Source organism: Vidua chalybeata, chromosome 3 (assembly GCF_026979565.1).
Source record: "Vidua chalybeata isolate OUT-0048 chromosome 3, bVidCha1 merged haplotype, whole genome shotgun sequence".
Lineage (NCBI taxonomy): Eukaryota > Metazoa > Chordata > Aves > Passeriformes > Viduidae > Vidua > Vidua chalybeata.
Genome location: NC_071532.1, coordinates 70,440,302 through 70,458,465, shown reverse-complemented (window position 1 = coordinate 70,458,465; position 18,164 = coordinate 70,440,302). Strand labels below are relative to the sequence as shown.

The window sequence follows — 18,164 nt, the reverse complement described above, 5'->3', positions numbered from 1 at the left end:
TTTTGGAGAGATTTTCTTACAATCTTTATTGTGGTTGGGCTTTAGAATATGCTTTTCTTCATGTCTGGATTTAATTGTAGATAATCTTGGAGGGAAAACAGTTTTCTTACTTTGGGAAACTCAGCATACTGGTGGCGTCTGGTCATTGTACTAAGCAATCAATCAATCACCAGATAAAAAGGGTCAGAAATGAGAGATACAGAAAATAAATGAGGTAAGCAGAATGCCACCAAATAACTTTTCCCCTGGTCCCTCTAAAGGATTTAATGTCTGCAATAGCAGTTGTTCACAGCCCTGACTAGAAATGGCAAAGTTGTGATGAGGCAGTTACTCCCCACACTTATTAAAAGTAATGCACACATATCTGAGGCAGTCAGGGCCCCTGTAATGATCCTTAATTCCAAACTTCCTTTCTTTTGTAGAGCCTGGTGAAAGCTGTAAGCACTCCCTGACACTGCCCAGGAGTTGGTGCCTTTCTTTGGGGACCATTTTGCTAATACAGTTTGTACTTGTTAAGTTTTGATTTTTGATTTGTAGTAGGAAATGCTTTCCACGAGCTTGTGATCATGGGGTTTTCTATTTATATTTGTTGCTACCAATACTACTGCAAGATTGCCACATTTTGGACCAAGCCATTGCTTGTAACAGAGATATATGAGATTTTACATTAGAGTATCTACTAAAAAAAACAAAACAAAACAAAAAACCCAAACCAAAAAAACTCCACCATAAATGGTCCTGTTGAATTGTCAAGTTTAAAAAGAGGAAAAAAACCTCCAGTCTGAAACCACTGTATTGACTGCTGGTAAAAATAACAGTAAAGTCTCTGACAGCTGAAAGAGAGAAACGAGGAAAAGCATGTTGCTTTTAAGTTTTTCCTCTTTGTTTGTTGGCGGTGTGCCCATACATCCCATTCAGAGCTCTAGAAATGGTTCACTGACTTGAAACTCTGTCTGCTTTTAATTGTATCAGTTTTATTTGTTTAAGTAATGTGAGGAAAATACTGAGCTGGGTCTCTCAACTTTAAATTATCAACTTTATAGACATTTTTTGTCCAACTCTTTAGACAAGTTAAGAGGGATTCAGGTTTTAGATTTGTTTTGCTGGTTTCCAAATGACATTTTTTCACAATGGCTTTGAATTGTTACTGCACCCTCAGAGAATCTCACCATGAGCTATACATTTGCACAGTAAGTCAAACAGCACCAAATCCATCTCTAACATTGAAAAGCTGTTGAGATCTATTCAAGGAGAGAACTGTGCAAGTCATTTGAAGTGGGGATTTTTCAACGTTTTTTGTTGTTGAAAGTGCTTGAAAAAAACACGTGCAAAAATGTACACCTGCATAACATGTGATTCATGAAAGCATGATTGTTGCTTTTCTTAGGCTTTTAAATGTTTAAAAATCTCTTGTAAATAGAGTGCTTTGTTTAGAAATCAAGTTCTGTTGATAACAGTGAAATGAGAAAAAGAAAAACATTCTAGAATAGTAATAATGCCCTACTTTAAGTTACATTTTAATCAAGTATTTATTTTGAGGTAAAGTAGAAGACAATGTTATGTGTATCAGATGTTAACCTTTTAGCATTTTTTAACAATGGTGAAACTCAGGAAAAAAAGCATAACTTTTACTGAGACTTAACTGTATCTTCATTAAGTTGTAATTAAACAAGTAGACAAGCATCCATGCTGTGTTGAGTATTGCAGGAAAATAAGGGCTTGCTACTTGGTTCCCTTGTGATTAGCACCCATCTGTGTTGTACTGATTGTCTGGTTTTGGAACATTCAGCTGTGGGCTTATCTTAGGACAGAATACACATTGTTCAGTTCTTTCCTTTCATCAAGATTTCCCTGATGGCCACAGAAGACTGAAGAGTTGTGGATGGACCTAGAGACAGACTCATGCCACAGGCAGTGTGTGTTGTTTCAGTTGAGGACTGGTGGTGTCTTCTTTTGGCCTATTCTGAACTTGGATGTTTCTTCGTTGTGGCGAAGATCCCCTTATTGCTATACAGGCATTTCGAAGTAGAGAGCTTGCTTGAAATAATGCTGCCCTCCTGGGTGGTTTATTTCATTGGTTTGTGTACAATTACTGTCCTCCAGTTGCATTAGTAAGAACATTTGCATATTTATTTTTTCATGCCTTAAATTTTTACTTTTTAAAAAAGCCAAGCTAATGATTCAGGGAACAGATATTATATATTTCTTCTTTCATGTGTCCCACAGCCCTCCCATGCTATTCCCCCCACCTTTTGAATAGTGCTCAACCTCTAGCCTATAAAATCAGCAATTTGTCTTGTGTTTCACACTGTTACATTTGTGTGTGAGAGCCATGTCTACTAGAGCTGCACTACTGGATAAGCAAAATCAGCCTTTGTCCTAAAGAGTGAAGCTGTGTTCTTGGTTACTTTTGGCTGCTGGAAAACTTATAAGCACTGAGCCACTCAGTCAGACCAGCAGCAGTAGTGTCTTGTGCTGGGTGCACTGAGAACTTGGGGTTTCAGGAAGTTGAGGTATATGTGTTTTCACATGATTTCATTAAAATAAGTATTTCAAATTATTTTATAATTTGTAATTTAGCCTATTAGTGCTGTGAAAAATAGACTTTGCGGTGGCACCCATCTTCAGAAAAACATGGAGAAGTGACACAGGTGCCCCAAGGTAGTGGTGCTGCAGAGCCAGGAACTGTAATCCTGTTCTCCAGTCTCACCAGCACTGGGTTAAGATATCAGAATCACAGGAAAGCCTAGGTTGGAAGGCTCCTCTTGATTTCATCTGGTTGAATGTCTTGCTGAAAGCAGGGCCTTGGATTGGGTTATTTAGTGCCCTGGCAAGATGAGTCTTCACTATTTCCAGCAAAAGGAACTATTACTTTGGGCTTCTCTCTTTAATTCTTTTTATAGTGAGTAATTTCTTCTTTTGTCTGAAACTAGTTTGCTCTGTAGCAGCTCCGGAGGAGCTGCTGTTGCTCTTGGTCCTGTTCTCTGTGCATCCTGGTGAAGAAACCAGCTCCCTCTTTGTGTGGAAACTATGAACTGTGTAGGTGTCAGTTCTTGTGCTCTGCTAAAACAGTGTCTTGGTGCTGCAGACCTCCTATGAATGGTTACAGGGACCCCATGTCAGGGATTGCCATCTGATTTGTACATGTTCCTAGTTGCACTTGTCAAGTAACAGATGCAAGTTGTGTGTCACTTGGCTTTTTTTTGATATGTGACTGATTTGAGATGGCACCTGCAGTGAAGATTTCCTTCTTGACTCTATAGTTCAGCCAAGTGAATGTTAGAGAATGGACTGAGAATCAGTCAAGATACATTTTTTTCCTCTTTCCTCTGAGGAATTCATGAGCAAAGGAAGAAAATATGTGTTATAACTCTACTGAAGGACCTCTAAATGTGTGTAAATTGAGGTATTTTGTGATATTCTCTGTGAGTCCAACTGATCTCATTCATGTACCATGTAATTTCTAAAATAAAAGTGTAGTGCAACCACTTTATCTCCACTACCCTCAAAAGCCTCCCTGTCATTTAACTTGATGATAATTTTATTTAAGAGTTTGATTAATCAGATTTATCCTTGAATGTTTACTTACTATTGTACATAATTTCTTTGGAATCGTGATGAAAATTTTCATTGTATCAGAATCACTGGTAAGCTCCTGTTGACTTCAGCTTGTCCAAGATTTTTCTACTGCAGTATAATATGAAAATATTTATCAGTATTTATTTCACTTGCCCTGATGATAAAAATTCCTTTTTTGTGAATGAAAATACAAACCCATACATAAATCATGCTAGGTAGATAAGATTTTTGGTGTAGTCAACAGAAATTCAGCAGCTCACTAAGGATATTTGAATTGCCCATGTCAGCAGACTTTGTTCAGAGTGCCTTCGTCCTGCCTCTCATGCTTGCTGTATGTTTGATTTATTTTCAGAGCAGGAGACCCATGTCTCAGATATAAAGAATGCAAATTATTAAAACTTCCATCATAAATTAATTTGCTCTGAAGTGAACATTTGCTCTCTTTCCAGACATTTTCACTTCCTGACACCTGTTAAGAATTTTTAAGGGTTTTAAGAATACAGCATTTCTTTTTCTTCTTCTATAGCATTCATCATGGAAAAGAAAAATGTTATTTCAGTTTTGCTGATACTGAAAATAAATTCTTTTTACTTGTTTGGTGTTGAATGGGGTTTTCAGTGTATCCAGGACTATAATTTGTAGTATCATCTGCTACAGTTCATGCAGAGGAAACTGTTACTCTACTTGTATGTGTTGTAGGATGGTAGATGGGGTAATCTGTCCTGTTGATTATAAATGTAAATCCTGTTTTTAAGGCAATGGTAACCAAGAGTATTTTTCCTATTTACAGAGCAAGCTTTACATGGAAGGATTTAGAAGCCTAAAAGAAGGAGAACCTGTGGAATTTACTTTTAAGAAATCTTCCAAAGGCCTTGAGTCAATACGGGTAACAGGCCCTGGTGGGAGCCCCTGTTTAGGAAGTGAAAGACGACCCAAAGGGAAGACAGTACAAAAAAGAAAACCAAAGGGAGATAGGTAATTACCTTACTTTGCTATTCCCCCCCCCTTTTTTTTTTCTTTGCAAGTTTTTCTTGAAATTATGTTTTCAGCATTTATTTGTTTGTTTTTGAAAGGAAACCCTTCTATGCAAATTTGGCTTTTACATGTAGCTTAGTAATTTTGTTAAAGCTGTGTCTATACAACTACATCAATCACCCATTGATTAGTTTTACTTGAGAAGGTTTTATTAAATTAGAGGGAGCCTGCAGAGGAATATAATATTATTTTGAAGATATTGCTTGCTGTTAGACTGGAGAGAGAGGTCAGTCTGAATACAGGTGAAATAATGTAATGTTTGGGTGAGAATTGCGCATGCTAAATCGACTATCAAAACTATCATTAAACTGCATCAGTAGTTTTATATAGAAAAAAAAGTAGGTGCTGCAGTAAGGGTTGAGATGTATATCATTTGGTTAATTATATTTTTACTTAGTGAACAGAATATAAGGTATTTCCAAAGGTTTTAATTCCTGGTGGTCTGAGGGGCTGTTGTAATAATGCTTTACAAATTTCAGGTTAAGTTTGATTGCTGCACTTCTCTCTACACAAGTGCAGCAGTCTGACTTGCACTGCACTGTTGCCCTTTATTTTCTACTTCTGATGGTTTGAAGAAATTCTGAATCCTCTTCACTACAAAGCCACCTGCATCTAGTTCACCAAGGACAGCCTTCCTGCTCAAAAGCTTATTTATTTATTTATTTGTTTAGGTGAATTCACCCTTTTTTTCTCACGCTGTTGCCCAGCCCAGTAGCTATAATTACTGAGGCCAAGGGAAATACATACTTTGTGAAGATCCTAGTAAGAACATCTAAACAGCTAGGTCCTGCCTGCAGTATTTAATGTATGGCTTGACTGAGAGGTGATGGCTCTCTTCCTTGCACATTCTGAAGCAAAGAGTAGCTTAGGAAAGAGAGGGTCAGCTGGAAAGGCAATGTAGCCCAGGTTTGAGAAATTTGGGATCAGGAACCTTTACTAACTACAGATGAACTCCACTTATCCTCACCTCTGTCAAAAGGCCCTTTTTTGGTCCCCCCCACCCCGTTTGTAAAATTTTTTTAGTTAAGGACTGAAGACAACATGATATTTGTCCCTCTTTCACTTTCTTTGTAAAAGCTAAAAGCCATAAACAAAATTTATTGCTGCTGTAACAGATCAGAGTCCATAACCACTACAAGGAGAGACTTTGTAAGCTGGACAGAGCTTTCTTTTTGATTGCTCTCCATGTCTGGCCTTATAGAGTCATGTCACATGCAATGGCTGGTTTTGTGTGTGGGGTTTTTGTTTGTTTGGTTTTTGTTTTTTTTTTTTTTTTCTTTCGCCATAGATTTTCAGTATTATTCTTATTTAAATGATGGGGTTTTTTTCATGAATTCTAATTGCTAATCTGTTTAAGGTATTAGCATTACTACTCTTCTTGATGTTTCATACTTTGGCAGCAAATAAAGGCCACAGTCATGCTGGTGTGATCCTGTTTACCTATTTGTTGCACATGTATATGAAGGAAGACAATCCTTGCTTCAGAAACCTTGAAATTTAAATGGGCTGGTTGTAGGCAGTCAGGGAAGACTACATATTGAAAGAGGCAGGGATTTGAGCAATCTGTAGTACACACTGTAGTACATGCAGGGGGAAGCAGTACTTTCCAAGTGGAATTCATCTCATCCTAGGAAAGCACATAAAATCTTGGTGTTGAATCTTACCTTACTGCTGTTCCTTTTCAGGGACCACAAAGGGATCCTAGCTCTAATCCTGTAGATGCTTCCCTTACAAGTCTCTGAAATGAAATGAGATGAATTCTGCTTTCAGTCATGCTTTTTCATAGCTGAAGCATAGAAAAAATTGAACAGATATGCCCTGAAAAACAGTGTGGGGGGCTGATCTATGAGACAGTGTACTCTCTAATGTTCACTTGCCTTTAAAAAAAAGGGAAAATTTAAAATTAATTTGAATTAATTTGAATGTGAAAATGTGGGGAAAAACATCTACCCACTTCTGTCTCAGAATTCTTACACTTAAGTCATAAGACACCAAAAAAAGCTGAAATTTGAAATGTTTGAAGTAGCATTGACATTATCACTCAGTGAAAAGCAGTGTCTTTGCTTGAAGGAAAATTGGTTTTGAATGCCTAAACAATAAAAAAGGTGCACCTCCAACATGTCTAGTGAAAAGTTTCTTGAAGATTGCTGTTGTACTGAGAACTGCCTCCATTTATGAAAGCTAATTCCAACTTCTTGTGTCCATCTCTTTTTATGTTACCAATGTAAGAATGTGAGAGCCCAGCCTCGGTGCATCTTTTTGTCTGGATCCCATTTGAATGGATTCTGTTACTCTAATTACTGAGAGGAGTTAGAGATAGCAAAGACGGGGGGAGAAAAAAGGGAAAAGCAGCAATATGTACAGAGAGGGAGGAAAAAAACCTCCTGACTCTGAGACTACCAATGTTGGTGGATTTTGTGAGGCTTCCATGGTAGATTCAGGGTCCCTGTAATTTGCAGTATTGTTGCTGTGGGGACTTTGCTGTGATAATATTTCCCCTTTGGCATTGCTGTGGGCCACATTAGGTTTATAACATAAGTGGAAATTCTTTATAATTGTCACGAGTGGTAGTGGCCACTTGGTCATTCTTTCTCAGTCACCTTGTTGGCACATGCATGTGTGAGGAAGGGAAGATCTGTGGTCCATGTGGAAGGAAGCTGTGGCTCTGAGCAGCCTGAAGGCTTCAGGTTCTCAGACCTCACTTTAATTTATTGTAATACATGTATGTACTTTTTCACAGTATTTTGAGAAATCTGGGCTAGAGGGGAGGTTCCGAAATGAAGCTCAGCTGGGATTTTCATCTGACAAGTTCTGGGTTCAGAAGTGGTGTTTTCTGGCAGAGATGCACAGTGGAGGGGCTGTTCTCTTCCTACCTGGCTAAACCAGGGGATGAATTTGTGAGGAGTTGCATTGTAACCAGCTGCAGCTCACTTTGTAGGAGCTCTTAACACATTCCAAACACAGTGTGCTTTGCTCAATTTTGGCAGTGAGCTGACACAAAAGTATGCTGTGCTGAACTCTAGGAATGACCATGGGGATCCGATGGAGAAAAGATAAAGTACTCTGAAATCAGACTTAACCAAGTACTTAGTAACTTGTAGACACATCTATGGTTTAGAGTAGAACAAATGAAATCAGAACCTAACCCACCATCTCAGAGTAAAGTTAAGAAGAAAAGGGAAGAAGGAAGAAATTACGCTACTTTCTTTTTCTTTTTTTTTTTTTTTGAACAAGCACTCCCAGTGTTTCTATGTCACCTAAAATGAAACCAGGTTTTATGAGTTGTAATTATTTATATGGATGAGAGAATATTCTTTAGTGCAGTGTACATTTAAATAATTTGACCCACAGACCTTTGGGACATATTAATAAAGGAGCATGATGCCCACAGGTCTAGAAGCTAGAGTTATCTTTGGAACCTAGAGGTATTACCCAGTGTCTGTAAATATCTCTGCTAGGAGCTCAAACTTGGATACTTTTTCAGCAGAGTGTCTGTTATGCTGTATTTGCTTAGCTTGGTGCTTGCTTCATGTGGAGTGTTTTGAGGGAGATGGGGAGGTTGACAACTTTTTTTTTTTTTCTTTCCCTTTTTTGGTTTTGAAATCTTTACACCAAAATGGAAGCAATAAAATAAAGCAAGAAGAAGAGAACAAGGAAGAAATAATTAAGAGTATAACTCCATCTCCCAGTTCTAATTTATGTCATTTCAGTCCTCTGATACCTTCTGCTAACATCACACTTGTGGCAGGGAAACTTTTTAGTACAGGTGACCTGTGCCAGTAAGTGGTTTAGATTTAAACATGTAATAAATAAGTACTACATTGTGAGATTAGAGATTGACACAAAACATTTCACCGGCTTGGTTTCTAGTGCAGCCCTGCAAGTAAGCTTTGAGGAAGGTATTTGGGAGCTGCTTAAACCATCAAAGAACAATTGCCACTGGATAAATAGTGATGCCAGATGACACCCTGGGATATGGCAGGTGAAACAGCTGGGTATTTGTTGCTCAGTTGGCTAAACAGTAATGAGTACTGCAGCATGGATATAACACTTTAAAAACTTTTATTCCAATATAGATAAATAGGAAGGAGGAGCAATTAGAAGTGGGTTTGTGTTAAGATGTTATAAATAGTGTTCACCAGTAACTCTTGAATATGACCAAAACCATAGTTTTCAAATGAAGAAGAACATAGTTCTAAACCATACAAATACAGCCACTTAGGGAAGGAGGGGTTGTAATTAAATAATATAATTCTCCCCAGGTGAACTGTCACTTAAAACTAGTTTGTGTCTGAGTCAGACAGAAAATGGTTTTAATATCTGAAGACATTTTGTGGATGATCTGAAGTCAGACTATATTAAGAAAATCTTAAAGGTCTTCTTTAAAAGCTCGTGATCTGCACAAACAGCCACTAAGCTGGTGAGATGCAGGAAGGGATGACACATGGTGGCATGCCATGGAGGACATTTGAATTAAAATTAAATGGACTAGGAGAGCTAGTTTAGGACAGCAAAATTATATGATACCAAGTCACTTCAAACTTGATATTATATCAATTCCATCTCTACTGATTGAATCCCACTCAATTGTATAATCTAACTTCCATAGAAAAGCCTCCTGCGGCTTGAAGCAAACAGGTTTTTGTGAAGGAGATATGAATAATGGAAGTGATATGGGCTGGGAGGGAGAGCCCTGAGCTAGTACCAATGTGGGAGAAGCATGTAAAAGCAGATGGGTGGGGAAAGCCTGTCAGTCCAAGCAAGGCTGGGCTGGTTGTCACCACACACAGCTACAACCAAGGGGATACGTCCACTTGGCCAGCCCCAGGGACTCGCTTTGGGCAGGTCCTGAACAGCACTGGGGTGAAGTGGGTAATGGGCAAACTGAGTCATCCAACCAGGGAAATGGACAACAAGTTCAGGGAGTTGCCGCCTTTGGCACAAAATGGTGCCAGCACGTTACTGTCAAATGGTGAAATTTTCCTACTCCTCTTCAATGTAGATTGCATTCACAGTTCTGCCATTTTCTAAAGAGGAAGCTTACACACAAGTAATGCAAAAATTGCACGTTTTACACCAGTTTCTCAAAAATACAACCTTGCATAAGGACCTTACTCAAGGGTGGTGTTTCAGCAATTAGAACATGAACACCTCCTCCCCAGCTCCCTTGCACCTGGTATTAGATGGCAAGAATATCTTCATTCCAATTTTAATACTTGCTTTTCCCATTTTTCAAGCATGGGGCATTTTCTTGACTGTTTGCTCTTTCCCTCCGTCATAATGATTTTGTTGGGAGTTTAGTTGCTCTTTCCACTTATGTCTGAGACAACCTTTTAAACTTAGTATGGAAAGATGGCCATCATTTTGTTCTCTTATGTGAAAACTGCCATATGAAATTAGGTCCCTCTGGCCTACTATCATCTTTCCAACACTGGCACATATTTAAGCAGAGACTGTAAAATATAGGGAGGTATAGCTTTCTGTCTTTGGCAATAGGGGTATAAGCATTCCTTCAGTATTGAGGACTAATCTGCATAAGACAATTAGATGAAGTGTTAAGTACCTGAATTTGCTGGATGCAACTTCCTTTTGAATCCTCAGGCAAAGCTTGGTATTATTTGTGCAGAGTTTTATAGAGTTAATAATTTGCATGTTTAGACAATGGGTTAGAATGAGGATAAAGCACTCTGAGTTATGCTTCCTTACATCATTTTAGGATTGACATTTGCTGACTGTGACATAATAAGCCACTAAACTGGCAAGAACTGCTTGTAACGGGAACAGGAGTTAAATTAAAAAAAAAACCAAAAAAAAACCCAAAAAAACACCCAAAAAACCCCAAACAAACAAAAACAAACAAAACCCAAAAACAAACAAAAAAAACACCATACCTTGAGAACTTTACAATACTCTAGGTACTTTAAGAAGGTTTTATCTTCACAGGGCTACAAACATTAGGGACAAAGTTTTTCATCCTTGCTTTTTTTCTCAGGCTGACAACTCTTTGGAAGTTTTGGTTTTTCCAGGAGTGAGATAAAACCAGAAAACTAGAGGGTCTTGTTGGTAGGGTTAAAGAGTACGTAATTTTAAAAATAGCTGCCACTTGGTGCTGTGGATTGGAGGCTTGAAAGCTGGCTTGGAGACAGATCTCTAGGGCAGGAGGTTAATATTTGCTTGTCTTTGTGCAGACCCATCCAATTCTTAAGTCAGAAGCCTCTGAAAAGTGTTACTGCATATATTCATTATACAGCCCTTGTTAAAATCTGCATCATCCATCTGTGTTTAAAGGGAGCTCAGCAGTCACAGCCCTCCTGCATAACAAACACACAGTGTGCTTCCAGGGACTTGGTCTGTCCAGTCTAAGAACAGAAGGAGATCTTCAAGAACAAGCATTTTTGGCATTAAAAAAAAAAAAAAGAAAAGAAAAGTAGCTTAAGAGAGAAAAGAGAAAACAACTGCCACTACCTGGTGTGTATAGCTCCCTTTACCTATGGACCACACAGTATGTGTCGTGATTTCTTCTCTGGGGCACAGGGTGTAACTAAACCAGTCTTCCTGAAATGCCTGGTGTAGAACTATGGGAAAGTGTTCCAGAGTGAGAGCAGAAGCAAGAAAATCTCACCTCTTGGAAGACAGCAAGCCCACAGCTAGGCTAGCTTCTACCCCCAGATCCAGCATACAGCACTGGGAGCCGCCTTTCTTAAAAGATACTGGATTTCTCTTCCATAATTCTGTAGCTCAAACAGTCAGAAGCCAGGATGCAGAGCTGAAACATCAGTGCTTGTATGTTGGAGCAAAGTGTAGAAATGATTACAGTTGTGAACAGCAGCATGTATAATGTTTGAATATAAGGTTTTGTTTTTCAGAAGACATGGAAGAAATCCCATTCAAAGTTTTAAATGGAGAGAACATGGTTAGATTTGCAAAGCCAAATACCCACAGTTAGATGCAGGCTACAGAGCTTAAATTGCTCAAAGGTCAGTTAGATATTTTGGGGTACCCTGGCACACTGTAATGTGCTGGGTGCTTACGCAAGCAATTCCTCATTCATTTGAAAGGCCATTTTCTGGTTTCAGACAATTTAACTACCAATTTCATCACAAGGCCACTTAAAGTAAGGTCTCTTTTCAGATCCTCCATTGCTGGTGGACTTGCATGACCATGCAGTGTTCACTTGGCCTGCTCACTTGGGTGCAAGCAGAAATTGGGCTTTGCACTCAGGCCTACAAATCATCAAAGCACGCAAAAATATGTGCTGCCTTTCCATCATGTGTCTTCTGGTGAGGCTTTTCATGTGCTTCAAGTAAATGTAAATATCTGTGCCAAGAGAAGAGCCTGGAACCTGGTAGCCATGATACCGCTAAGCAATATCCAAGTGTGATTTTCATCATTGCAAGCTTGTATTAAGAACAGAGGAGAGCCTGGAGAAAGTTGTTTGGTATCTGTTTGTATGCATGTATAGAGAAGAAGAGAGAGGCCCCAAATTTTTCACAGTGTTTATAATAAGAAATCCAAATTTGATGCTAAAGTAAGTAGATTCAATTCTGAAAACATACCAGGAACAGATGAAGTGAGTAGGAAGGTGTCGTTTTTATGCAGCCTCATGTAGAGTAAAGCTGTCCCTGCACAGCAGATGGGTTTCTTAAGTACATAGACTGTTTTTGGAATGCAAAATATTTTTCTTTAATCGGATGTCTTCTCTAGGCCTCATGTTTTCTGACTATTCCTCTCTCTTTCATCAAGGGGTGAGCTCTCTCTCACTTACAGTAAACTCTCAGTGTATATTCAGGCCTTTGCCTGCACAGATACACCTAATGATCCCACTGCATTCTTACCTGTACTAATGATTACACGCACGAGAAGGAGTTCAGAAGCACAAAAGAATTGAGAACTTTGCTCATTTTAACAGACATTATGCATAAATCCAGTAGAGTATATGTTAAAAGTACCCCAGTAAATAATTTTCAAAAAATCATTCTGTTTCTAAAAAATCTTCCTGATACAACAGGCATCTTCTTTAATTCAAATTTGTTTCTCAGTGTTTAATTTCTTACTACTATACTATTTTCAAGTAGACAAAAATAAACAAAAAAGTGCATACATTTTCAGGGGCCAAATCAGTAAATACTTAATCTTGTGCTTTGAAAAATAATTCTCTGTTCAGGGAACAGAGCATTATTTGAAGATATTTTCCCAATTGTGAAAATTCTGTTTGAAGCTAATACTGATCCTGACTACAGACTGTGCTGCTTTCAGCTCATGTGACATGCTATAGCTGTCAGTGAACTGGGAACAGACCTGCTCACAGAATAAGCTACCTTTCCAAAAGGTGCAAACTGCTTGTGCTGTATTTTATGACATAAACATTTATCATAATTAAACCGCAAAACCCCAAATCTTCTATTTTAGGAAAATAATTGCATTGCCTTGCTGTTTTTTTTTTTCCTTTTGGTGGGATTTTTTGGTTTTATTTTTTGTTGTTGTTGTTGGGTTTTGTTTTTTTTTGGTTTTTTTTTTTTTAATATATGTTGCACTCCAGCATCACCTAGCAAGCATACTCAAAACATGTGATAAATGAACTGCACTGAGGACAGATTATAATGGTGATTCCAGATGATGGAAATACTGTCATATAGTTTGGCCTGTTGAAAAAGATACCAAAACCTTGAAAGCTGGAGAAAAATGAATTATAGCATATCTGCTAAATCAGATATCCCCAAAACATTGCCTCTGATTTACCACTGTGGATGAATCTGACGCTCTTTAAAAGGAATAAAAGTTCTGGAGCCCTAATAAAGACTGTGCAGTAATGTAATTCCAAATTGCTACAGCTGTTTCTTTTATTAGCTGTGGCTTCATGTTTCTGTCCTTGACACTTAAAATCAAACCTACTTAAATATGAATAATTTAAAATGTGAATTTACTTCAATATCTTATTTTTGCCAAGAAGCTCAGCAGCTCATTATATAAGAGGAATGTGTCACGGAGGTAGTCATCTCCATAGTGGTGGTGCAGGCACGATGCTGCTCTTCCCACTGTGCATCCCCCACCCCCAAAAGTGCACCTGTGCTAGAGCATTTGTGGAGCAGGTAATGACACACAGGACACCTGTGTCCTGAAAGAAGTCATGAATCTGTAAGGGCATATTTACACAAGGAAAGGGATGCTTATTTCAGGAAAAACATACCAGTTGAAGCCATGAAGCCACCCCTGCACAGCAATGTGGCATCCTCCATCCAGAAGTAGCAGGACTGAGTGGGACTTTGCAATTGCTTCTTCTGGTTATGACAAGCTGCTCAGTGAAGAGACAGTGGAGCTCAAGTAGAAATGCTCCTGTGGTATCCACAATCCCTCAGGCAGGGTAATAGGAAGATATTTCAAGGATAAAAGGTAGGGTGAAGATTAGGAAGAAGCAGGAATAGGAACACAAACATAGGGAAGATGAGGAAGGAGGTGGTCCACCGAAAAGAGTGTCCATGTGAGAAGCCCAGATCTTTTCCAGGCTCCAAATGGTTGCCTTGATGCTGGTAGTTCTGCTGCTCTTCAGGAACTATAGAAAATCCTGAATCTCCCTTCACACACAGTCAGGGATTCAACTGAATTCTCCTGCATTTTGAAAAACTGCTGCAAGTCAAGACCTGAAGCACAGGTGGCATGTGAGCTCCTGCTCTGCCACCTTGCAACAGCTATGGTGATTCCAGTGGTTCTGGGAGGGTTGACCTGAAACAGGACATTCTGCAATATTCTGCTTATTGTGTGTTCCTTGTTTACCAGGTGACAAATGTAACACATCTGGAGTTTGTTTTGCAGAACCACCAAGTGCAGCCCTCACGGTTGCTCAGTTTGAGCTTTCCCTTAAATGCATCAGGTGCTATAAAACAGTAAGTGCTCCAAGAGCACTGGTATTTCAAATTGGGCACTTAGAATAATGCTCCTCTGAAAAATAATGTTGGCTTTTTTTTCTTGTGCTCCAGAATCCTGTGACCAAATAAACCACACAATTTTGTAGAGACATAGCAAAGTAATTAATGTTTGCAGTTCACAAAGAGATTTTAGTGAGAGCCCCAAAATCAGTATTTTTTGTGCTCATGATTTAGCTGGATTTAGTGGTGAGTTCAAGCCTTGAATTCAGTAGGCTAAGGAAAAAGGATACAATAATTTGTATTTCATACAGCAAATGAGAAAAGGAGAGCTCACATGTGTGTTCACAGGCAGTGTAAATTATTTCCATCTCTTTCGAATACTGAATTGGTAGATAATAGGATTTGTAGAAATTAGCCTGCATACTCCTCTCACTAGTTTGGGGATTTGGACTAGTTTTTGTTTGGAACTGTAGGATGAGGATGAAGAGAGTTTCAGGGAGGAAGTGGAACATTGCACAAGAGAGCAAAGGTGCTGTGGTCAAGCTGGAGGAATAGCGAGCCAAGCATGGCATTATTGATTGGGAAGAGGGAGCTGGGTTTGCTCAGTAACAGTGGAATGGTTAAGGAGGAAAGAGTTGTGAAAGTTCACTATGAAATATGGGAGTGAGCTAAACAATTTATTTTCTTTGATCTCCATTAATTTATAATCTTATGATGTTGAGCCTTCTGGCACTAGTGCTTTTACAATGAATAGCTGAAAGTACAAAAATTGATTTAAATTGTACTGGTCTTGTGTTGAATGGCTGCCTCTATTTTAGAAGTCACTTGGAATTTTACCCTTTTAGCTGTTGGATAGTTTAAATGTTAAACATTTAATTTACTTCAGAGAGCTCTGCAAACAACAGCTAACTACAGACTGCTCAATTAATGTTGCAACAGTGTTTGCATCAAAGTTTAACCAGAATGCTTTGATTTATTTTAATGATAAATGAATGTGTTCTCACCAGTATAAAAAGCTGAAATAGTTTAGTGTTTCAAATTCAATTTCTGATTTGCTAGCATTTAAAATTAGTATCTTTGCCTTTTTGTTATGCTAAACTAATACTGTAAAACAAAACGATAGTGAGTGTGTCAGTGTGTGTCTGCCTGAGATGAGTTGTACTACAGAATTGTGCAGTGTTACTTCTTCCATCAATGTGAAGGAGCCATCAATAGTTGCAATAGGATTAGAAGTTGTGTGTAGCTCAGATGTAAGCCTATTAATTTACCTTTTTACAGGTTTTGTTGTATTTACGTTCTTTTTCTCCATACAAATCACTTTTTGTAAATCACTTCTTTCCAGTATATAAATGAAAAATCTCTCCTTTCCTGTTTATCAGACTAATTTTTTTTTGAGTTCTTATGTTTTGATATATTTTTTGGAAGACTAATGGTTAGCCAGTCAAATAATAATTGTTAGAAATATGTGCCTATACCACCTTGTAATAATTACTTAAAATGTGTAAGCACTTTAGTTTTCTAAGTAAAAAAAAAAAAAGTCCTCAGAGTGGATCTAATTTACTTGGTAAATAATTCAATGTGATTTTATGTTATTAAATGTGGGAATATTATTACTCACTTCACTAGTGAGAAATTCTAGAATTTTTGTCTTTATGTTCATTGTGTAACATACAGATTTTCCTTGGATCCCAGAAATAATTTTATCAAATGGTTCTTTCTTATTATCTCTGTTTTTCTACTTCCCTGGAGCCTCCTGAAGTTATCTTTCTCCTTTACAATTTTGTACATTTCTCTTGTACATAGAAAAGAAACATCTGGCATTTTTTTAATGAGAGCTGTTCGCTCATTGACCAAACAAGCAGCAAGGAATCTGTTGTGTGGTTGATTATTGCAAGAAAATGAGGTAGTAGTCTCACTAATAATCACTAAAATTTGTATTAACTGGTGCTGTTTCATTTTCTGAGTCCGCTAATCTCATACTTTCACCCTCACAAGAAAACAAATCGTGTTTAAAAATGCCTGGTGTGGAAAAATGGTACTTTCAAATGTAGAGATTAGAAATATTTAAAACGTGCATATCTGTAGTTAAAGATGCCGACTCTTAATTCTCCCCTGTCTAGAGCTTTCCTTTTTTATCTTTGAAGTTCCGTCATTATTCCATGTCTATGCCTTTGGTTTATTTTTGTATCCTACAGAAATTAATTCAAACTGTTTAGATCCAATCTTTTTTGAATATTTATGAATGCAATTTATTGACAAGTTTACATTTTATGCAGTCTGTGGAGCTGGATTTTGGAATTTGCTTTTTTAGTAGTTCTTTTGTGGAAGAGAAATCTTTCAGGCATGAATTGATAGTCCAGATCTTTTGAGGTCTGTCTGTGCTAACCTATGACCTCTGTTCTTAGGAGGTCAACATCTGAGGGCAGGAGATTAAGGCAGTTAAAAGATTGGAATGGGAACTGGAATGGAAAAATTAGCCAGCACATTTTGGGTGGAAAACATCAAAGTCATCAAACAATTTGCTTATTTTAAACTCAGTTTAAGGGTAACAAGCTAATTGTACTGTGTTTGTTGATGCAAGCAATTTATATTATTTGAGAACATTAACACTGAAGAATTTTTTTTTGTTGGAGAAACATAATGCCTTTTCAGTATAAATGCACTACGTATTTTGTATTCTAAATGCTTTTGTGCCACATTTTTAGATAATAATTCAGGATCTGCTCATACAGTCTGTGTGTATTTAATTAGCTGTATTGCTTACAAACAGCAACAGTAAGTGTTGTAGAACCTGAAACTTGCTTGTAGTCTGCTGAAGACCCCTTGCTGTTGTTGGAGAATGCAGGTGCTCTCAGTACAAGGGAAAAATTATTCTCAAATTAAAATTTTCTAACTCCAATGCTTAAACTCGTTTGTAAGCATCTCTCCTTGTTTCAGTTTTTGAAATGTGAATTACTTTCCCATACAAATTTGTGACCAAGACATGTTCTTTTATAGATTATAAATTGACTTACAAGAAAAGACACCATTGTCTCTTTGTTCTTGTCTGACATAGTTCAAAATTCATTAGTGTGTGTTTTTAGAAGAGTGACAACTTCATCTTTCATCTGTGTATTGATTTCAAAAATGTTATTATCTGGAAGAAGACACTTTCCCACATCTGAACAATTACACAAGTTTAAGGATTTGTGTAAGCAATCGCATTTTCTTCTTGGTTGTTTAAAGTGCAAATGAAAGTGGTTTCAGTATCATAGGCAAAAGCCAGACTAGTGTTTCAGCATGCAAACTCACCTAGCAGGAAAGAACACAAAAGTTCCAGGTACCTCTCAGCCCAGGCTCTGACTTATAGCGTATGGATTATAGTACTTCTCTTATAGGTATGGCTGCTAATTAAATTAAAGTACTGTAATACAGTTAAACTCAAGAAGACAGCCATCTGTAAACCTCAGTGTAACCTCCACATTTTTTTTGTTCTTTGGATAGTGAAGGATGTGAGATTTAAACCCCTTTGCAAACTTACAACTTTACAAACTCTAACTGTGAAAACTTCCTTTTTGCAGCTTTTAGCCTTGATTTGCACCTGAGGGGAAATTGAACAAAATTATCACCATAATTTCTTGTTCTTTCATGGAGGGAAAAGAAGGGAAAGCAGGAGGAGCTGTTGTGGACTGCAGCAGTCCATGGGCT

The 18,164-nt window shown here is 37.9% G+C and overlaps 1 protein-coding gene across 2 annotated transcripts in view; it reads left to right on the top strand.

Annotated features, from left to right (window-relative positions):
- The window catches only part of LIN28B (lin-28 homolog B), a 94,452-nt gene that overhangs the window by 52,222 nt on the left and 24,066 nt on the right, over positions 1 to 18,164 (top strand). For both annotated transcript variants that reach the window (XM_053938871.1, XM_053938870.1), the window contains one exon: positions 4,370 to 4,554. In XM_053938871.1, the coding sequence (XP_053794846.1) occupies positions 4,370 to 4,554 (185 nt within the window). The remainder of the gene's footprint in view (positions 1 to 4,369; positions 4,555 to 18,164) is intronic.